Raw genomic sequence first — 23,223 nt, forward strand, 5'->3', positions numbered from 1 at the left:
GCATGAAAACCAGGGGGGGGGGTTTTTGAGAGCATCGTCGAGCATTTCATTGCGACCCCGTCTCAGTGGGTCCTCCAGGCGCCTCCGAACTCCCTTTGGAGCCCCATGGACCAGCGCTGGCTGAAAGCATTTGGTCCATTGTGTGGCCTCAGCCAAGATCTGTCGTGCGCTTTGAAAGAAAGGAGAATTTTCAGCAGGCAACAGGACCTCCCGTCTTCCCGTGAGGAGGCCAAGATAGATAGCCGAAGCCTCTCATAAAGCAGAAATAAGATTTCCTCCTAGATAAACGCCGTGAGATATTTATCGCTGCCTCTTTCCGCGCCATCCTTCAGGGCTGGCTATTTTGATGGGTTTCTAAGGGTATCGGAGAACTCCTTATCTGCCCTCTAAGATACGCTCTGCAAACCGAGTCCAGGGTAAAATAGGTAATTCACCCAGAACCACAAATAAAGAGAAGCAGCTTCATTCGGAGGAGAGGAGCTTCATTCGGATGAATATAGACCGGTGGTTTGTTCTCCAGGAAAAAGAGGAGTTTGGGAAGTGAGGCTGGGATCAGTTTAAGAACGAGGTCTAGCACAGGGGTGTCCAACCTTGCAACTTTAAGACTTGTGGACTTCAACTCCCAGAATTGACCAGCCAGCCATTCCTCATGCAGGCTGGGGAATTCTGGGAGTTGTAGTCCACAAGTCTTGAAGTCGTCAAGGTTGTCCTTGGAGGACATTTTGATGGTCGCCCTGGATATCTTCAGCTCTCCTGCTTTAAACGATCCGTTCTGAACCCCCCCCCCAAATTATCTAGCCACCTCCAAGAATTGTCCTTAAAACTTCTTTCTACAGTTGATACAGCTGGAGAGCAAAATCTGCAGTAGCTTCTCAAAGATCATACGAGCGTAAGAGGCTCAGAAAATCAACACCTTCCTATTTCTTTCTTCCATTGCTAGACTTTGGATTGGATTTGTTGAAATGGGTCCATCACAGGCACAGGGTGCTTCAAAGCCCCTTAGCTGTGTTTTCATGGCCAGCTGGCCTGACAATTTCTCCGGATATTCCTGAGGTTTTATTTTGGAAATGTTTTCTCAGCTTTGACCCATGGCTACGGAGCCTATTTTTGCTCCAAATGTTTGTGGCCGCTTTGGTGATCAGCGAGTCAAAAATGTGTGACTTTCCCCTCCTTTAAAAGATGGGATTATAAACGAATAAGCCTTCCATTTAGAGTTTTAATAGTAAGTATCCTGTCGCTAGGCTAATCTATGCAAAGTGGATTGCAGACTGGGTATTTTTATTTGGTGCTTTAATTAAATAAGAGCCAATAAGGGTGGGATTGGGAATTCAAAAGCTCTGGAAAATCTGAAGTTTGACTTTCTTTCCCAAATCCCCTGACCTTTAAGTTTCCCTTTATCCATCACGCAGCAGCTCTTTGCAACTGACCCCACCAAAATTGGTTTGTTCATTGAACATGCAAATAAATTACTTTCCGTGGGCTGAAATTTGAATTGACATTTTGGCTGGGGACACCAGCTCTTTTTAATTATGTAGAAGGGCCAGAAAACTCTCAGTAACCTTGAAAACTGAGTGATGAAAGGTGAAGTTTTCCTTGCAGCAGGAATTAATTTTAATCAGATTTTCCTAGCTAGGTTTACCTGCGTTAATACAGTAAGAAAATGCTGAACAGGGAACTGTTGCCCCAAAATGCCAAAATTAATTTTGGGGCATAAAATAATTCCCGCAGATGAAAGAAATTTACCACAGCAGTAGCTGTTTTCACACACATAAACACACACACCCTATCAGTGCTCAGGGTTGGACTTATGTAAAAGATATTAGAGCAATCGAGGCTAATTATTCTTCTGAGGGATCTTTGCAGCGACTACTGTATAAACCGAATTTGGGGAAACTGAGCGATCCAGAACAGGACAGAACAGATAATCAGAGTTGGAAGGGACCTTCTAGGTCATCTAGTCCACCCCCCCCCCCAAGCACCCAAGGATGAAAATTGGTTCTTTATTATTGCCCTATCCTTTTCACTTATAGCACAAATTTATTATGTATTTGTTTCTTAAATTTATTTGCCGCTGCTCCAGGCAACTTACAAGAATAAAAAAAAGAAAACGAAAGAGGTGTAAACGGAACAGAAATAAAATAATGGAACTAGAAATTAAACAATGAAAAAGGAACACCTGGAGAAGTAATCCTGTACATCAGTGGTTCTCCACTTGTGGGTCACGAAGGCTTGGAAAAATGTTATGATTTAAATCTTGAGTTAAATCTTGGAAGTCCGTGACCACAAAAGATATTTAGAGAAGGCTGAGACGCTCTGCTCTACGTCAATATGATAATGGAAAAGGTGGATGGATGAAGAGACTGGGGAGGAGGAGGGAGGGAGGGAGGGAGGGAGGGTCTGCCATCAATCCAGACCCCAAATCCAAATCTAAGAATGGCAGCATTAATAGCTGGGATTTGCCACCGAAACCCTGTCTTCATATAGGCAAGAGACTTAAACTCTCTGTTGAAGTAAAATATGAATAGAGCAAAACGGGGTTAATGTTAAATATCCAGACAAAGGAAACGTCATCTTGTATAACTGGGGAACTTACGAATCGATGGAGAAGAAACAAAGGCGATAGGTAATTTTGCTTTCTTGGGCTGGAGTATGAAAATCAACAGTCTCCTGACAAAGGAAAGAGATTAATTATAGCAAAGAAAGCAGTGCCCGTCTTAGACAAGATCAGGAAAGATAAGGACGTTTCCACGACAGTTGAATTCAGAATAGTTAAAGAGAGGTGTTTTTTTCCAGTGCTGTTGGGGAGTTGAAAGAAAGGAGGTAGAAGATAGATGTCCCTGGATTAAGAATTTGATCATGGTTGCTACCTAAGAGTCACAAATTGGACGAGGAAGGACGAGAAATCAATTTTGTATCAGATAAAGGCAAGAACCTTTTGAGGAGGCAATGACCAGCAAACAAAAATACACATATTTGGGGCATCCGATGGCCACTGGACTAGAAAAAGAGGTTATATGTGGGTGTTGCTCCATGCTATGATCAGACATTGAAGTTCATTTGGGGGGCAGGTAACTAATCAGGTATATCCATCTCATCCATGAGCTTATTGCCGAGTCTTTGTTTCGGCAATTTGAAAAATAACGGAAAAGCCTTGGGGATCTCAAAGTGAAGAATGCCTTAGGATTAATTCCGGAAACCATGCTTCGCATCCCTATCCCAGTTGAGGCCTGTGGGTCAATTGCAAGAAGGCGGCTTGGACGGAAACTCCACCCTGACAAAACCTGGTTAAGATTGCGGAAGGAGCTGACCATGGCTAACAAAATGTTCTTCTCCAACAAGCTAATTCCAGCAAATTATTCTTTATTGCAGCACTTGCGGGATGGGGATTTACTGTCATTCTTTTAATGCTGTCATGAATATTTGATGGTTGACAGCTTTATTCTCCCTTTTTCTCCTTTTCCTGGTCAGAGTTGTTCTGTTTTGCATGGCTTTTTTAAAAAAATTCTCCCCACCAACTCTGCAGCCTATTGAGATGCCGTCCTCGAAGCCTTGAGCTGGCTGGCTCTCTTGATTGCTATTTTGGTTTTAGATGAATTTCAACTATTTGAATTCATTCGTGAGCGCTGCTTTTACTCTACGCTACGCTACGAAACACAGACGGGAGGTTTCTCCTTTAAATCCAGTGTGGTTCTGCAGAGGCAGACTCTGATTTTGGGGGGGAGCAGACGGTGGGTTTTACACCCTTTTTCCCAACCAAGGGGGTGGGGAAACCAGGGTCAAGGGTGACAATGAATGATGTGTCTCAGAGTCAGCTACCTTTCGGACAACCATCACCTGGACGGCTGAGAATCTCCACACACATTATTGTCAGGGCGGAGGTCCGTTCTCCAGGCTTGTGGCCTGGATTCTGAACGTTTCATTACCAGGCTAGGTAAGAACTTCAGTGGAGTTGAAGATGTTACCTAGCATGGTAACAAAACGTTGAAAAACCAACCCACAAGCTTGGAGAACAGACCCCTGCCTTCATTCTCCACCTGAGCTACAGATGGTCCCCACTATTGAGCCTCAGTGGCGCAGTGGTCAGAGTGCAGTACTGCAGGCTACTTCTGCTGACTGCCGGCTGACTGCAATTTGGCAGTTCGAATCCCACCAGGCTCCAGGTTGACTCAGCCTTCCGTCCTTCCACGGTGGGTAAAAGGAGGACCCAGATAGTTGGGGGAGCAAGAGGCTGACTCTGTAAAACCGCTTAGAGAGGGCCGTAAAGCACTGGAAAGCAGTATATAAGTCTAAGAGCTATTGCTGTGGCTATTGCAAACCGTCCAATTGGGCTAATTCGGGCTGGTCTTGCCGCAGAAGCCAGCGTAAAGACGAGCATGTACAGAGTGCACGCTTAAGAGACAGGAGCTGCTTGGCAGGAAAAGCAAACTCTCTCCTTACTCATCCCTGGCCCTTTCAAAGCAATCAGCTCTTTTCATCCAGGCATGAAATCTCGCTTTGTTTTTTGGCTTTGCTTTATTTTGTTTTTGAGAAGCTAGAAAATTGCCTTTTCTCGGAGCATTTTGTAGTCTTCGCATGCTTTGTTTTTGTGTGAATATTTATGATGGTTACATGTTCACTTCATTTCCAGTCCATTTTGGGGTTTTGTTTTTTTGTTTTAAAAAAGAAATGTACCACCCAGGAAGATCCACTGGGAATGATAAAAAAGGATCAAGATTTATTTATTTATCAAATGTAAATGGCTCCTGTCTTATGAGAAATGACTTCTTTCAATGAGGTGATCGAAACCCAGCACATACAATGGACATAAGAACCAGATTAGGGTTAACTTCCTTCCTTTTTCCTTTCCTTTCCTTTCCTTTCCTTTCCTTTCCTTCCCTTCCCTCTCTTCTTTTCCTCTTTCCTTCTTTCCTTCCTTCTATCCATTGGGCACTAAGTGGCTGTAGGTGGCTTTAAACATATATACTGTGTGTGTGTGTGTGTGTGTGTGTGTGTGTGTGTGTGTGTGTGTGTGTGTGTGCATTTATCTCCTTGCTTGCACGAGGCCACCTTTGTATCTCAGAATCCTTTTTCCTGGCATTTTCCATCGGGAGGGTGAGACCAGGGGCTCAAGGGGTGTTTAGGGGTTATAAATAAAAACCCCTTTTACTGACTCGCCTCTTTTTTTAGAGCACTTGATTACAGAAGCTTTACCGGCGCCGCATCGAACCGTAGAAGCGTTGAAATAAAATGTTTATGGTCCAGGTTCTGACATCTTCTACCAGGTCAGAATTTTACAAGCAAAGGTTCCAAGATGTAGAGATTAAAAGGAAGTCAAGATGGATGCAGGCTGGAGACAACCCGTTAACTTGTCTGGGAAGGAGGGCTGCTGTTCAAAGCCGCTTTTACTCACGGGGGAAATTGCAGGAATGTCCTCTGAGGACATCCAGTGTGTGTGTCTATTTACAGAACATTCTCTCAGGGTGATGTAAGTTGAAGACGCAGCTGGATTGGACCAGATTCTTTTGGGGGGAAATAGCTCAGCCTTCTTCCAACTGGATGCAGATGTTTTTCCTTTTCTTTCCTTCCTCCTTTCCTTCCCTTCCCCTTTCTTTCTTTCTTTCTTTCCTTCCTTCCTTCCTTCCTTCCTTCCTTCCTTCCTTCCTTCCTTCCTTCCTTTCTTCCTTCCTTCCTTCCTTCTTTCTTTCAATTCTGGCTGGCTGGAAATATGTGTTCCCCAGTGAAAACTCTGTTTGGACAATCCATCTTAAGGCAGGCTAACAGTGTAAAGCTTGGCTTTGGGAGATGTTTCTATCATCTGAGGCCATACTTACAGGAATGAGTAATGGCAGTCTATGATGATGGTGGATAATTCTGTAATTTCTGCTGTGAAGCAAGACAGCCCCCTCGATCAAGATAGACTGAAGCATTAAGCATCCCCCACGATTCGTAGCATCACCTTCTCCCCAGTTCTGCAGTTCTGCTCTTTCTACAATCCTTCATTCTCCGCAAAGTGCGGAGTTTGACATGTGATATTATTACTATTGTTACGATGTTTGCTTTGGATAACATTGGAATAAGTGAGACGCTTGAAAATTACCCACCGTGCTGAGCTCTAATAAATCAGTAGAAAATGTATTGAAGTCTCCAGCCAAGTATTGGATGCCAGGCAGAAATAGCAATTCGACAGCGTGATCACTGGAGAACAAAAGAGCTAAAATTGTACTGAATTTGGAACCGAGTGGTGGCTTTATTCGTGTGTGTGTGTGTGTGTGTGTGTGTGTGTGTGTGTGTGTGTCTTCCCAGCAATTCTGAATTTAGCCTGAATTTTGCTGCAGATTGAAGGGACTAGGAGTAGCCATGTCTTGGCTACATCCTCATGACACAAATTGCACAAGACCCCAGTCTCCTGCCTCACGCGGGATTTTTCGGGTTGGCTTTCTTGGGAATGAACCTGGTTAAGATTCTATTCACGGCAGCCCTGGGTAGTGTGAGTTGTTAATCGGGGTTTGGTTTTCTTTTGGGGCGGTTGGTTGAGTGAATATTGTATTTCACACTAGCCGTGTTTCATGCCACTGTTAGAGTAGCTTAAGCCAGGATTACAGCCTTCCCCTTCTAGCTGTAGTTAGGCAGTATAGCTAAATTTTAGAGCCGCAAATGCACACAAAACATTGAGCCACGGCATGTTGAGAAAGCTACCGTAGCTGGGTTCATACCGTTACAAAGCTGTCCGCTCTACATACCTGTGACTGTTTATCCATCACTCTTAAGCCACAATGAAGCGACCACCTAATGGCTTAGCTCTGTGATATATGAACCCAATCTGTAGCTCAGGGACCATTATTCTTGCCTGGTTTCTGAGCAGAGTCTCGGGAGATTTAAGGGCTCCTTAAAGAAGGAAAGTGAGAACGGAGCTACATTGAGAAGTTGACTACAGGAAGTTGCCAGAAATCATTACCGTGCAAGAAAATATGCCTGGAATCTGGAAACAAGCTGAGGAAGAAGGTAATAAGTACAAGCTTGGCTTTTTTTAAGCTCACCAAAGACATGAGCAGGCAGGTGTCGTGCGCTGCTGTGCTTCACTGTTCTTTCGGAATACATGCCCACAATTGTTCGGCGTTCACCAGACCTTGGCCCTTGGCCCTTCGAATGGATGAAGTCTCCGTGCTCTGACCAATGTGGTGGAAGAAGGGTTCTTAAGTAGGCGAGCCGAGCCTTGGGAGCAGGACAAAGGGTACATTTGTCCTCCTGAGTTAGAGAAAAACGAGGGAGCCCAGAGTCAGAGAAGGCCAGAGGTCTAACTGCACTGGTATTCTCCTTCCACTGAAGCCAGCCAGATGCCTCCAGAGGAACCCAACCAGCAAGATGCAGGGGTAGATAAACTGGACGTTGTTTTTTTTAGACAGGGAAAGTGGGTGGAGTGCTGGAGATTCCGTGGGACCTTGGGTGGGATCTACTCAATTCAACATATGTGTCTAATCTTCCCTGAAGTTGGCTGACTAATGAGTTTTCCCAGGAAGATGCTGGCAGGAATCCCTTTGGTTTTGTTGCCTCAATCAACTTGAATGTCTTCATATGCTAGGAAGATGGACCTCCTCTCTCAATCCTGCTGTGTTTAGCCACATGGAACTAGGGATTGGCAGGTTGAATTCTTACAATTGCAGGGTTTTTTTTTTAAAGGAAGGAAGATCTGAAAGGAAAAAAAACCAGATAGCTTTGTTTACCCCTGTTGTTGGCTGCATGAATCTTCTTAAGAGGCACTGAACTAGGATTTTCCCTCCTTATTCGTAACGATCCATTTGCATAACAGCTCTTGCCATTCAAGCCCTATCAATACCTATGAAGGATTTATGCAGCTGCCTGGAATATCTCTTCCTGGTACACAAACTAAACAATGGAAGTGGAAGCCATCCCAGGGGCCTAGCACTATTTCAGGCGAATTGCATAATTAACCGCTGGGCTAATCGTTCAGCACTGGAACACTCATTTTTCTTGGTATGGTTTAACTCTAATTCTGCCAGGGATTGTCTGGGGTATCCAGTCCCTTCATCCACACAGGCCAGGAAAGCAGGTCTGACGTTCAGCTATCAACAGAGGAGCTGGTTTGTGGTTGCATCAGGTCTCCTGAAGGGGAAGTTGAGGCAGGGGACTAGGAAGGACAATTGGTGGAAGATGCCTTCTGACATCACCATGCGCACCTCCACCATGGCAGGCTTTGATGAATTCTGTTCTGTGGAGGTCTTCACAGTTTCACATTTCCACACCAACCCAGGCAGGGGCTGCAGAGTCTCCTTAAACATCAGAGCAGCCCTTCAAGGACACTTTTTATTAGCTGTAGTGACGGAAAATCAATAGCTCCTGTCCTGAACACAATGGAATTTCTGTGCATCCAGAATGGAAAAATGATCCTGACCTAGAATCGGAGGAAGGTTAGTAGGTCATCTCTCACCCTCGCTCTAATCTTCGCTTGCTGAATAAAACATCCAGCGGTTGGGTTTGCAGCGGCCTCTTAAAACAGTCTCTTAAGTCAGCGTTTCTCAATTGTGGTCTCTTGAAGACGGATGGGCTTCAACTCCCGGAATCCCGCAGCCAGCTTAGCTCGTCCAAAGTCCGCCCTCCCGCCTCTCCAAGGAGCCAAGATTGAGAAATGCTACTTTAAGCCCTGAGCCAATGTTCCCACATCGGATGCCTCCAACGGCTTTGGAATCCTAGGATCAGGGCTGGCTGGGGATTCTGGGTTTGGTGTCTAAAATATCTGTGTACATAGGGTTAGGAAAGGTAGCTCCAGGTAAGAGGAGGTGCTGGTAATGTTATCCATTGAGCCATGTCCGCGTCTTGGCGATTCATTGGGCCAGGTCTCTCCACGTCTTCTGACCCTCCGCGACTTCTCTGAGTTGTTCTGTGCTTGGGCTGAGGCCAGCTTTGATGGTCTCCAGCCGTTGGGTTCTTTGGCAGCCATGTTTCCTTTTACCCCTAACTCTTCCAGGCTGAAGAAGGCCACCACAAACCATCACATTCAAGCCACGTTGGCTGTTATCAGACCATGTTCGTGGGGGGGGGGGGATCCTTGGTTGTGAGAAAAATCAGCCATCTCCCTCGGGAGACCACCTCGCCAGCTGAACGTCTCCGCAACCCGCAGAGGCCCAGCTGTCTCTCCTTGGTCCAGATGACTCGGCTTCCTTCTGGTTTCCTCTTTCAGGGGACACAGATGGTCCGTTTCAGCACAAAGCCGAATCAGCAAAAGAGGAAAGCTGGGGTGTTTTTGAAGTTGTGGGGAACCGAGAACCTTGAAGCAAAGCAGCCTCCTCCCTTTCGTTTAAGAAACAGATTCAACGTCAGATGAGCCGAATGTCTATTTAAATGCTTGAGCAGGTTGCAGGCGTGCATAAATAATTTGGGGGTTTGGGGCTTTGTGCTGTGACATTTTTTCAGCATGACTTTCACTCTCCTGAGAAGTACAGGAACTATTTAAAGGGATTAACCGACCCCGTTGCCTTGCAGTTGGATCGCCCATCCAAGGAATAACCGGGCCTGACCCGGCGTAGCGCCTGAGCCAGGCCAACTAGAGATCAAACACCAATTCAATAAAATAAAATGAATAGTTCAGAATTAAATAAACCAGTAGGATTACCCCAAGGGTATTTATTTCTTCTACGTAATTAAACGTCGTATTTGAGACACACACACCCCACTTTGTCATACAAGTTTGCAGGGCCTTCTTGTGAAGGCTGGGGGGTTTTGTTGGGGGGACTTGAGCATTGACCTCCCTTTTGGAATGGGTTCCTTTTGTCAGGAAGGCCTGGGTCTCCACGAGGGACCCGGAGAAGACGCTGAGGATTTGGTCCTTGCTAAATGCTTGCCGAATTCCTGTTGGGTAGTCATAATAAAGACCCAGAACTGAACAAAAACACTTCTACAAGGCAGAACGACTCTCGTAGATTAGATTAAAGGGAGGAAGGGTTCTTGGGCACACGCTTGGCTGAACTTGTGTTCCTTTTGAGTCTCGACATGGTTCTGTAATTAAATAAAAGCCAAGGTGGGTGTTAATCTCAGCTACGGTGGTCATCCTCCTTGACCTGACGGAAGTAAGAAAGCTTGCTTAGATACGGTTGGGAAGGAGAGGTTTGCCAGGAGGAGCAGCAGCAGCAGCGAGAAATACAGCTTCAAGGGAATGCAAATTTGTTCTTGGTTGCTGTATTTCCTGGGCGTCCGGATGATGTATTTTCCTGTTTTATTGGTCTTTGTTGCAATAAATAAACCCAGGTCAAATATATTCCGGGGCCTATAAATATGGATTGGAGTGAAGAAAGATGCTTTCCAAAATCCACTGTCCTTGTGGAGAAAATTTATGAGGATCACAATTTCTGGAGCATGTGGTCACGAGCATTGGCCATGCTAAGGAGTGGCATCTGACAAGTGGGGGCAGAGGAAGGATGGAAACCCTCCCAGGTGACTCAGTGGGTATTTTAGGCCGAACAGGTTGTGATTTGCAAACCAGGTTCCTGATTTGCTTGAGGTGAAGGATCCCTTGTAACCCCAGGGGAGATCTTGGATGGGGCTTCCTTGATGAAAAGATCTCTGCCTGGATGATGGATCTTCTGGAGGTGTATTGGGGACACGTGGTGGGTGGTTCCACAGAAAGGTTGGCATGGAAGAAGAGCTTGCAAATGCCCAATATAGGGTGGTCCCGGTAGGCATGACCCGTATCTAAAAAGATTAAATCGTGGCAACTGAATGGAATAGAATAACAGAGTTGGAAGGGACTTTGGAGGTCTTCTAGTCCAACCCAGTGCTCAACCCAACACCATAGGGTTTCCTGCCTAAGCAGGGGATTGGACTGAAGACCTCAAAGATCCCTTCCAGCTCTATTCCGATTGATTGAGTCATGTTGGCGATCCAACCTTTATCATCCCTGAGGTTGTTTACCAGGGGTCTCTGGGATGAAGACCATTGGTGGTGGGGCCAAGGATCTTCTATTAATTCTGTAGTCCTGTTGCTTATAAATGTGGCTTTGGAAAATTTGTGGAGGGACTTTTCCATAAAATTGTTTAATTCTCTTTGAACACTGTCTCAGCCATTGGCTCTCTTGAGTTATTTGGCGGGGAATTCTATAAATTAAACAACTGGTTGATAGATAAATTTTCTCCATGCATAGATAAATTCCTGCCAGATTTAGTTTCTGACTAGGCATTGGTAATTGTGTTCATATATCTGCTTACAGAATAAGGCAAAGCAATCATTTATTTTGGCTGTGCGTGCGTGTGAGTATATGCCAGGGGGAAGGAATTGTCTCTGAAGAGACAGTTCTAGAAATGCCATTGGTGTCTAACTGCTTTTTGGTGGTTTATTCCCACCCCCCCAAAGCAATTAATGAATTAGCCAATTACTCATGTCAATTAATCGGTGCTTTCAGCTCTGATCCAGATGCCTGTCTGTTGGAGGCACCAAAAGTCCACTCTTGGAAGTGCAGGTGGAAATGGATGTTTTTCACATGCGCCACTGTGTAATTAATGTGGAGTGTGTGTCAAACGGTTGCGTTGTTCCTCTCTTCGTGTAGCTGCAGGAACAGTGGTGGCCTTGCTTGGACAACCAGCCTTTGGGTCTTAAGTTTTCCGCTGGCCAACACTGGTCCTCATGCTTCTCCTGCCCATTTTTTGTTGGTGCAAGACTGTCAAGATTGCACCCACATCCCATGTTTGACTTCCATCTCGTTTGTGATTGTGTGGTGGGACGCCAACTGGGGAGAATCAATGAACCAAGTTGAAGGAAACCATCTTATTGCCTTGGCTATCAGAAGGCTCTCTACACCTTCTGTTAAACTCTCAGAGTAGAGATGAGAAGCATAGAACAGCGGACAGCCATATATGACACTTCAGAGGAAGGTGGTCCATTTTTCTTTCTGGTTTTGTCTCAGCTGGGTTGTCAGGAGTGTGAGACAACTGTCCTGCTTTTAATTGTTGTGCCTGTTTTAGAGTTGCCATGGTGGGGAGAGGGAAGAAATTTGAAAGAGCAGTGCAGCAGTTTGGAACCAAAAGTGCATTCCATTCTTATCTTGCAAAGGTTATAACTCAGCTACCGGAATTTCTGCCACACAAATCTCTAATTGGAGAATGTGACTGATGACTCTTGGCTATGGACGTGTGTCGGTTGGAGAATATGAATTAAGATACACCCAGAGGGGTGGGGAAAAACCAGGGTCGAGGGTGACAGTGAATGACGTGCCTCAGAATCGGCTTCAAACAGGTCATGCTGACGGTGTTCACTCCTAATAAATCCTTGGAAGTTTTTGAAGCTTGGCTCGAGGCTCCTGGTTTAGTTAGGGCAACTGCCGGAATCCTGACAGGTTGATTTGAAGGATCTTTAGAGGTGAAGCTTTGGTTTTCTCCGCCCTGAGTCTGGCCTGGAGAGATTTGATCCTCTGGGTATTTTAGGGAGTCAATCCTGGTGATCTTGGAACGTTCTGAAAGAAAACCTCAAGAAAAAAAATCTTGCAGACAAATCCTGAAACGCAGAGCCTGCGTAGGGAGAAAAGATCACCTGGTCTCTTCTGATCCAGGTACTGCACCAATTTCCTCCATCTAGATCCATGAGTGGGCCAGGGAGGGCTCCACTTTTGAACATGTTTCTTTCCTTCTTTGATTTTTATAGCTGCTCATCATCACAATGTGACTCTGGGGTCCACTTGGGCCTGCTAGTTTTCTACCTTTGCGGGTTAAGAGCAAGTCTGTCTGGTGAGCCTGACGCCTCTGCCTGCCTGTGATGTCGGAAAGGGGCAACTTAGATCAGTGTTCAGCTTTTGCTGAGCACCTGGCCCAAGGGCTCAGAGCTTCAGGACTGGCCCTTCCCTTCCTTCTTCCCTCCCTCTCTATCTTTTCCTTCCTTCCTTCCTCTTTTCCTTCCTCATTCTTTCTTCACCTTCCTTCCTCCCTTTCTTTTCCTTCTTTCCTTTCTTCTCTTTTCCTTCCTTTCTTCCTCCCTCCCTCCTCCTTCTCTTCCTTCCTCCCTCCTCTTTCTTCTCTTTTCCTTCCTTTCTTCCTCCCTCCCTTTCTTTTTTCTTTTCCTTTCTTTTGTGGAAGCAGCACACTTGAAGGGGGCAAGAGTGACAGCTGCAGAGGTGCGCTGGTATTAATTAACTTATCCTGCCAAGAGCATCTATTGATTTGTTTTTACAGAACTGTGATGAGCCTGATTAAGATTCCAGGGTGGGGGGGAGCCCAGCATCCCAGCCTCCCCCACTCCGAAGGGAAGGGGCAAGCCACCCATCACGGAGAGAGGAGCTGAAGGCGGCACGGCTGCCTTCTCGGCTGCTTGGAAGGGAAGGGCTCGGTTTTGTGAGCTGATGGATTTCTTGTTTGTACATCGCTGACAACATCGGGGAGTGTTTGTCAGCCTTTTTAATTTGCTCCCCCTTCCCCCCCGCCCCGCTTTGTAGAACAATGAGTAGCAAACTGTTTTTATTTTTCCATCCAGCCTCCCCCTTCTCCCTCCTTCTTTCCCCCATCCTACTTCCCTCCCCTCCTTCCCTCTTCCTCCTCCTTCATTCCTTTCTCCTCCCTCCCTCCCTCGCCCTTTTCCCTTCTCCCTTTTCCTCCTTCCCTCCCTCTCTCCCCCTTTCTTCACTCCTTCCTCCCTTCTCCTCCCTCCCTCCCCCTCCTTTCCCCCTTCTTCCTCTCCTCCCCTCCTTTCCCTTCCCTCCCTCCTCCTCCCTCCCTCTCTCCCCCTCCATCAATGTCCCATTATCCACCACAGTTGTTGCCCACAGCGGCCAAGGAGGATGGGGGTGATAGAATAAAGAACAACAGAGTTGGAAGGGACCTTGGAGGTCTTCTAGTCCAGCCCCCTGCTGAAATAGGAGCTCAGTTGACAGATGGCTGTCCAATCTCTTCCTGAAAACCTCTAGTGACGGAGCCCCCATCATTTCTGAAGGCAAACTCTTTCACTGGTTGAGAGTTCTCCCTGTTAGGAAATCTCTCCTTAGTTCTAGGTTGCTTCTCTCCCTGATGAGTTTCCATCCTGTGGCTTCTTGTCCCGCCCTCGGGGGCTCTGGAGAACTGGACATGGAATAATAGGATTGGAAGGGACCTTGGAGGTCATCTAGTCCAGCCCCCTGCTCGAGCAGGAGACCCTATACCATTTCGGACAAGTGGCTGTCCAGTCTCTTCTTAAAGGCCCCCACAACTCCTGGAGGCATCAGATCAAGCTAAAACCAACCTCTCTTGAGAAGCTGTTGGGAGCAGACGAGTTTTAGCACCTCGAATGAAACGAGCATTTCAAGTTAGGGATCGATCCTCTTTTTCATCGGGCGACTTCGTCCTGCAGGCCTGAGGATCTTGTGAATCAGAGGTCGACCAAGAGATTCCCTCCCTGACCCAGTGGGGCTTTCTCCAGAACATCCCTTGGATTTAGTCCTCTGGGTGGGGGGGCAGAAACCCCTCACCCCTGATTTCCTAAAATTGGGAGGACTAGAGGAAAAATAGAGCATGCAAAAAAAGAAATGATGGGCTTTTCTTTTTTGCTGGCTAGCCCTTCAATTCTTTTGGCAAAGGAGCGAGGGGCCCTTGTGCCGTGCAAGGGAGAGAAAGAAAAAATGCGCATAAAATATTCTAATTGCCAGTTCTAAGATTCCCGTTTCCTCTCCGGAGGGAGTCCGGGGGACTTGAGATCATTACAAGCCTCTGCAGTTCTTGCCAAGCGGTTTGCGAGCGACTTAATCAGGGATGCGGCACTTGCCGGACGGCCCCGTTTCAATTTGACGCTGCTGATTAAGTTTCCTTAGCTAATACGGGTTGCTTTTCCAATTCAATTAAAGGAGAATCCCCTTCCGCTTAGGCGGGGAGGATACCGGAGGGCTGTTTGGTGGGCTACGATAATATATACTTATTTTGCTTCAATTGAGACCAACTCCCAGATCACCTACCCAAGCTGCCTTAAGTGGAAGCTTAAATTAAAATTACTGGGGGTTGCTGGCACCGCTTGATCACCCTGTCCGGGTTTTTTTAAAAAAAATTAATTTTTTGCCTTGAGACTGGGAAGATATTTGTATTTAATTGTATTAATTACAACAGCCGGATCTTCTTCTCTAATGGTGTCCCTCGCATGGGAGTCTCTGGGTCTGCGTTTTCTGCTGGTGGGAGCAGAGAAATGTTTGCAGAGTGACTCCCTGTGCTGGGAATGGAGAGGGCTGGGGTGACGTCTTTGGCCCTTGGGGATGGTGTGTGTTCTTTGTGGGTTGAGTGGCGGGTTGGAGACCCCGTTAGCTCTGGGTCTGAACCAGGAGAACTCCAACCTTGCAGCTTTAAGGCCGGTGGACTTCAACTCCTAGAATCCCCCAGCCACCTGTGAGGACTGCTCGTAACTCCCTTCATCCAGAACTGTCGTAACTTCAAATGAATGGTCGTAATTCAAGGATGACCGCCATCAAATGGCCCCTCCTTTCCGAGCCAAGAAGGCTCGAGGCCAGATTCCTCATCAAAAGATTTGATTTTTTGTAACAATCGACACAGGACCACAGCTTGGACTGTGGCAAAGGGTCTGCTTGAGTGGGGAGGTTGGACTAGATGACCTACACGGTCCCTTCCAAGTCTGTTAATCTGTATCTAAAAGGCGGAGAACATTTCCTGATGGAAAAATGGCGCTTTGTGTGAAAATGCAGCCCGAGGAGGGTTAAATGGGGCTCAGTGGACAATGGCAGTGTGAGATAGCTTTGCTGCCAGTGGAAAAGCACAATTTTATTATTAAAATGCCCTGGCACTCTCACCTGTAATTAACTTTCGAACACTTTGCGTTCTTTGGATGTGCTTAGATATTCATTTTTCCCTTTCTTCATTCCCCACCCCCCTCCTTTTAAAATTCAAGCAAGGGGGAGAAAAAATGCTGCATTGTAGGACCTTAAAATAGCAATGCGCGTTTTCATAAAAACGATCTCCTGCTTTGAATGTGCTTGCACATCCCCAGTTAAGCACACTAAGCTGGGCTTCCTTTATTCCTTCCCTTAATCAAATATTTGAAAAAACTTCTAAGACAAGAGGGGAGGGGAGGAGGCATTTTCCTGCAGACGGTGTTTTTAATGAACGTGGCCAAGAGACCCTGTTGCTGCACGCCCAAAGGAAGCCTCCAAAACTTCCTTGCTATTTTGGAGGAGGGTTTTAGGGGAAAAGCCTGAGTGCTAGTGCTCTTCCCTTCCTTCTTTCCTTCCTTCCTCCCTCCCTCTTATTCCCTTTTTCATTCTCCTTCCTGGTGGCACAGTGGTTAGGATGCAGCATTTCATGCTAACTCTGCCCACTGCCAGCAGTTTGATGCTTGACTGGCTGAAGGGGTGACTCAACCCTTCATCCTTCCGAGATCAATAAAATGAGGACCCAGATTGTTGGGGGACAAACATTATAAACTGCTTAGAAAAGGCTGGAAAGCACTGCGAAGTGGTAAATAAGTCTTAAGCGCTATTGCTATTGCATCAAACACAGGTGGGATTTCAACCACAATATTGTAGCTCCTATCTTGATTTTCCTTTTTTTTTTACTGCACTCTGCAGGTACCTACATGGTGATGCATATTGTGTTATTGATGTGCTGGGGCTTGGGGTGGTGCATTTTTTGTGTTTTTGGGGTGAAAAGGTGCCTGTTGGGTAGGTAGATGGGTTAAGGCAATGTTTATGTCCCCTTTTCTTTCTGCTTCAATGCTGCTTGATTTCTGCCAGTCGGAAAGAAACACTTAAAATGTCATCAGTCAAAAAGGAAAGTGGGATCTGCAGATTTTCAGTCCACAGAGGGGGAGAAAACAAGCCAACTTGATTCACTGGCATCTGCAGCTCTCCATAAGTCTCCGTATAGCGATCTGCTTTGGGCTCTCTGAAGGCTTGGCACAGTTCAGGTCCTGTTCTCTTGAAGGGGCATCTGAGAGAGATGGTGCTTTTTGTTCCAGATTTTAATGAGAAAGTTTACTTTTTAGCTGTTTTCTTCTGTTAAAATAACCCTGGGCTCTGGGGGTTTTTTTCCTTTTCTTTTTGTGGAACAGCGACCTCTTGTGGTGTACGCTAGTAAAGCAAGCAAGACGGGGGTTGACATTAAAGAATTTTACTTTGTGTGTGAGTTTTGCAGTTCTATTTTTGGGACAGTTCTTTGGGCCTAAGTGGGTCTGACGTCTTCGGTAGTGGTTCCTTCAGAGTCTCCTTTTCTGCCTGTTCAGGAGCTTGAAACGATAAATGCAGGTAGCCCTTGACTTACGACCAAATTTTCTGTTGCTGAGCGAGACGGTTGTGAAGTGAGTTGGGTCCCATTCTTGCCAAAGTTGTTAAGTGGATCACTTCGGCTGTTCACTTAGTGACGTGGCTGTTAAGTGCGAATCTGGCTAAAGTCACAAAAGGGGGAATTGCACGGCACACACCCCGGGGGCCGGCAACCGTCGTAAATCTGAGACGGTTGCCAATTTTGACCGCATGACCATGATGGGGACGCTGCAACCGTTGTTAAGTGTGCAACTATCATTAAGTGTGAAAAGCAGTCATAAGTCACTTTTCCCCCCGTGCTGTGGTAACTTTGAACGGTCACTAAATGCGCTTCCGTAAGCCGAGAACTCCCTGCAAGTCGGTTCAGTGGGTTTGAATTGGGCAGGGACGTAGCCCAACTGCAGTTGCTTATCGATGAACGTCCCGCAGAGCCCTTCTCTCCTTAAAGGTGCTTTTTTCTCGTTCTTTTCGTCCCTCAGGAATTACTACTACATCACCATCCTGAGGGACCCGGTTTCCCGCTACCTGAGCGAATGGAGGCATGTCCAAAGGGGAGCCACCTGGAAGGCCTCCCTGCACGTCTGCGATGGGCGGCCCCCCACTTCCGAGGAACTTCCAAGCTGCTACTCGGGGGACGACTGGTCGGGCTGCTCCCTGCAGGAGTTCATGGACTGCCCCTACAACCTGGCCAACAACCGTCAAGTCCGCATGCTGGCTGACCTGAGCTTGGTGGGCTGCTACAACCTGTCCGTCATGCCGGAAGAGCAACGGAACCAGGTGCTCCTGGACAGCGCCAAGGAGAACCTCAAGCGCATGGCCTTCTTCGGCCTGACGGAATTCCAGCGGAAGACCCAGTACCTCTTTGAGAAGACCTTCAGCATGAACTTCATCTCGCCCTTCACCCAGTACAACAGCACCAGGGCCTCCAGCGTGGACATCGAGGGGGCCACCCAGCAGCGGATCAAGGCCCTCAATTTTTTAGACACGGACCTCTACGATTATGCAAAAGATCTCTTCCTCCAGCGGTACCAGTTCACCAGGCAGAAGGAGCACCAGGAAGCCCGGCGGAAACGGCAGGAGCAGCAGAAGGTCTCGCGCGGCAAGCTGGGCCGCACCCGGGAGGCGGAGGGACGGAACGCGACCGCAGATTACATCGGGAACGTGGAACAGTGGCGATGAGGAGGGGGCAGGAGAGGAAGGGCACAGAGCTGGGGCGAGGGTTGGAGGCCTTTTGCATTCAGTGTTGTGCTGTCGGTGGGTGAACCTTTTAATCTGTGTTGTCTCGGACCTGTCCCTGCCAAGAAAGACAGAAAGGTTTGGCCTCTTGGGCTAGGCTCTGGTCCACCATGATGGCTTGGCAGATCCCAAGCGGGAACAGCAAAGGCTGCGCTAAAAGGACTACGATGGGGGGAAGGAGGAGGGTTTCCTGAGATGGGGAGCCGTCTCTGCATTGTATAAAGTGGCCCGAGATTCTGGTACGTTTTTTATATTCCCTCCAGGTCTCAGAGATCAGGAAACACCTGGGAAGGGGTGATTAAATTGGGCAGTGGGTAGCTGCAGATCCATTCGCTTATGCCTTTCAGGATTGTCAATTGGAGAAGCCAACGGTTCCATTTAATACTCTTTATTTAATATTTTTCGTGGCAAAAACTGTGCTGTGCCTCTTGGCCGTAGCTTCTTCCTGCCCTGGAAGGCGTCTTCGCTGAGTAGGTGGGGCTTCTCTTAAGCTCCACCCGACATCCGGCCAACCCAGGTAGGAGGGGGCTGCCTCTGGCCACTAAAAGCATGGACAGGGGTGGCCAAAGTGAGTGCAAAGCCTCAATGACCTGCCTGGGTCAGCCTTGCCACACAAACTGTCGAGTCATGTCAAGTCTCTTTCTGCTTCTAAGGTCCGTTACCCTACTGGGGAATGGATTCAGCACCCTCATTTCAGTGGGAATACAAGGCTTAATTGTCACACGCACCCTCCCTGCCCGAAGTGATTTTTTTCAAAACTCCAAAAAGACCCATTTCAGATCCTTAAAAAAAAAAAAAAAGAGTTTGGTGTTGGCTTCATCAACATCTTTTGACAGGATGCAAAAGGCCACAAAACAGAAAAAGACCTGATGGGTTGAAGTATAGAGTGGAAAAAAACCTGAGGAGGAAAGCGGTTGATGAGGACCTGGTGGTGTAAATTGGCTTTTAGCAAAGATAAGAAGATTTGGCCTATAAATATTTAATCGGGGTTTAAAAAGAAAAACCTTGACTGCCACGGCCGTTGATGGAGCCCAAGCTTTGTTTTCTTTCAAGGTAGCGAGAACGCGAGAGAAAGCCCCAACGGTTTGCTGAGTGTTGGCACTAGAAAACGCAACCGTAGGCTTCTCTGAGGAGGCTGGATTTTAATGCATTTTTAAAAGTATACGGGAACATGTGAACATTTTTTTTGAAAGAGAGGTGGCCTTCCATGCCCTCTGTCCATTTTAATAATAATTCTTGCAACCTGTGTATTCTTTTAGAAGGGAGAGGGGGTGGCGAAGCTTTTATCCTGGAAAAATTCTCCTTTTTTTTGAATCATTATAGCAGAAGCTGTTTCCCAATCGAAGCAGCCATCTTCATCAGAGGGGGCAACGCCAGCCTTCGTTTTGCTTTTCAAACACTTTTTATGACCCAGCGTGACTTTTGAGCATTTGGGAGGATGGATTCCAGTTATCATCAGATTTGGAAAAATAAGGATGATGCAATATTGCTTGTATTTTGGACCAATTCAGTAAGGCAGTTACGAACTTTGCTTGCAAGGAGGAGACCACCAATAGAAAGGGGCGGCTTTCCTCAGTATCGGACTTACAAGGTCTTGAGGAAGTGTCCTCTGCTCTTGTAGCTACTCTTGAGGGTAGCTACTATTGAGCTTTATAACTTGTGGACATGCTGGCTGAGGAATTCTGGGAGATGAAGTCCACAAGTCGTAAAGCTGCCAAGGTTAGACCCCTGCATATGGGAATTATTTGCCAAGTAAGGTTAGTTGGCCATATCTTAGACGTACACGCGCACAACCCTGCATCCGTGCCCTGAATATCCAATGAGTAGGGGGTGTAAGAAAATTGCCTGCCCCATACATCTGTCAACAAGGGAGAGACAGACACCTACGCGTTGTGTCCAATGGCACACAGCAATTTTTGTGTAAAGGAATTCAGCTTTTCTGGTTACGCGGTGGTGGTTGTCTAGATGGAAAAGTAGGAAGATAAAAGTCCTGAAAAACTAACTGAACCGATAAACCCAGGAAGGTGTCAGGACAGCCTTTGGGGACGTAGAGTTGAAGCAGTTGCTAAATATCATACAGATTCTTAAATGTCCAGTGGTGTCATTTCCAGGGGTCTAAAACGAGTGGTCATCTTGAATTATGGTCTCATCTGTCTTGATGCTCTGGGTTCTCCGTCCCCGCAGAGCTTCCTTCCTTGGCTCTGCCCTTGGGTCCTTCAAGGCGTTGGGTTTTAGAATTGGATGGAGGATCCACAGATGCTTGAGAGCTGGCTCAGTTTCCCTCCATCCTTGGTCTCTTTCTGGAAAATAGCCCTTCCTGTCCCTGGTGTGTAATGTCCGTTCGGTGTTTGCACCGATGGAAACCAGCGCACAGTTCTCCAGGCAGGAATCCCAAGTCTACAAGAGCAGGGGTGCCCAACCGCGGCAGCTTGTAAGGCTTGCGGACTCCGACTCCCAAAATTCCTCAGCCAGCATGGATGGAAGTCCACTGGATGTGCCAGGGTTGAACATCCCTAGCCTACAGCATTGGCTCCCCGTTGACTGGTGGGTGTCTAGAATAGGGGCAGGAGTTACAGCATTCCAGATGTTTTGGAATGAGCCTGGCATCCGTTGAGGGCTTTTGTTCCTTGGTCCCTTTAAGAAAAGCTCCACTTTGGTGTTTTTTCTTTCTCTTTCTCTCTTCCTGATCCTCAGAAATAACCGGGAAACTGGATGCACTTGGACAGTGTGAATCTCTATGCAAAACCTCTTTGTGAAGACTGCAGTGATAAATAGCTCTGTGTTTTGGAAGCTTTTTGATGGCTCATTTCAGTCTTATGTACTTCATTGCTGTACAAGTTAATGTAACTTTCCTTCTCGACTCTGAGGAAGTTGAGACCCTTGTTTTGGGCATACTGAATATTAACCAGCCTTTGGGGGGGAAAACATAAGTCTTTTAAAATTTGAGACACTACATTATAAGAAGCCTTGAGGCGAAAGACATAATTTGGAGGTCGGTTTGGCAGGCTAACTGGCCTGGCCCAATTGCTCCTTTCAGATGTGCTGGGACTGAAGTCCACAGAATTCTGTCCTGTTTGACAGATCTGGAGGTCGCAAAGTTAGCAAGGAACCAATGTAGAACTTGGGGCCAAGTTAATCTGGAGTTCCTTGCAACGGGGGTTCCTTTAGGCCAGCAACATCTTTTTAAGATAGCAGGACTTCAATTTCCAGAATCCCCCAGCCAGCATATCTTAAAAATTGCTAATATTAAGAAACGCTGCTTCGGAGCCCTAAAACTTTAATAATTCAAGAGGAGCCGGGTGGGGCATATCTTTAGCAAAATGCCAAAAAAAGCGGCGGGGGGTGGGGTTTGCATAGTGTTTTTAAAACTGAAATAAACAAAATATTTATTTAGCATCTAGCATCTAGCACTGATTCTAACAGGGAGAGATGCTCGGCTCTCAACAAATTAGCTGACCTGATTCCACGCCCTTGAACAGCTCTTCCATCAAGAGACACAATTTTGTCCTTATGCTGTGGTGTGCATGGTTTACAGCAGCGACGGCGATGACAACAAAAACCCCTTTTCTTTGTGTATACTGTTTGTTGTATATAGGGGTCAGTATGCCTATGATTTTTGTCATAACCATACAAGTTCTTCTGGTTTCCAGTATAGGCCTCTGTGTTACTGTATAGGTTTACAACTGGCGAAGATGGGAAGTGGGGGGAGGGGTTTAGCCAGATTCAATGGACTCGGATGGCATCATTTATCAATAGAGTTGATAAAAATAAACTTGAATTACTGTCTTCGACTGTGGGTTGGTTATTGAAATTGCTCTGGCTGGATCGGTTGCAAGGACAGGTACCTCTTCGCTAACATCTTCATAGGAAACCCAGCTGGCTAACAAAACGGGAATCATCGCGGCTAAGAACAAGAAGGAAGAACAAACCGTCACAATCAAAGAGTTTCTGGTGTGTGAAAAAAACAGCATAGCCCCCCTGCAGTCCAAATCAGGAGCCTCGAAAATTGGCAACTTTTTTTAAGACTTGTGGACTTCAACTCCCAGAATTCCCCTGCACAACAGAGCTGGCTGGGGAATTCTGGGAGTTGAAGTCCACAAGTCTTAAAAAGTTGCCAAGATTGGAGACACACGCACACCCCAGTCTAGATAATATCAGGGCACCAAATCACAGACCTTGGGCAAATTTCTCTCTGCCCCATTTTACAGTAGACAAAATCAAAGCGGAGGTATCCCAGTGCCTACTTCAGGGGACCATCAAAGCAATGGTGGGATTCCAATTTTCTTGCTACCGGTTCTGTGGGCGTGGCTTGGTGGGCGTGGCAGGGGAAGGAGACTGTAAAATCTCCAGTCGGACGTGGGGTTGTCCGGTTGTCCGAACTACTCAGAATTTCCGCTGCCGGTTCTCCAAAACTGGTCAGAACCTGAATACCCACCTCTGCATCCAAGGGACCAACTTCCTTAAGGTAAATCTTGCAACCTGGGAAACATTCCAGCTCCTGGATATCTGGAGAGCAGCCCTGAAAGGAGGCTGCATGCATCTCTGTGGCCACAAGGGGGCAGGACACCTCTGATCATAGATAAGAGTTTTATTACCGCCTGTATATTTATTTTCTCCAGATGGTTAAGTCAGTGGATGCACTTAGAAAATCCCCGTGATTAATGTCAGTCTGCATTTAATGGAGGGGAGGGTGATGATATTCTGAGTATTACTTATGCCTGTCTCTTTCCAACACTAATAAGCAGCCAGGATTTCCCCAAAGGGGCCTTTTCGGGAGGCAGCTGGAC

The 23,223-nt window shown here is 46.8% G+C and overlaps 1 protein-coding gene across 1 annotated transcript in view; it reads left to right on the top strand.

Moving 5' to 3' along the window:
- The window catches only part of HS6ST2 (heparan sulfate 6-O-sulfotransferase 2), a 61,708-nt gene extending 39,481 nt beyond the window's left edge, over positions 1–22,227 (top strand). The window contains 1 exon segment of the mRNA XM_026716701.2: positions 17,680–22,227. Within this exon segment, the coding sequence (XP_026572486.2) occupies positions 17,680–18,379 (700 nt within the window). The 3' untranslated portion in view covers positions 18,380–22,227.
- The last annotated feature ends 996 nt before the right edge of the window (positions 22,228–23,223 follow it).

The sequence above is a fragment of the Pseudonaja textilis genome, chromosome 12 (genome assembly GCF_049901715.1).
Source record: "Pseudonaja textilis isolate UNSWEBS1 chromosome 12, rPseTex1.2, whole genome shotgun sequence".
Classification (NCBI taxonomy): Eukaryota; Metazoa; Chordata; class Lepidosauria; order Squamata; family Elapidae; genus Pseudonaja; species Pseudonaja textilis.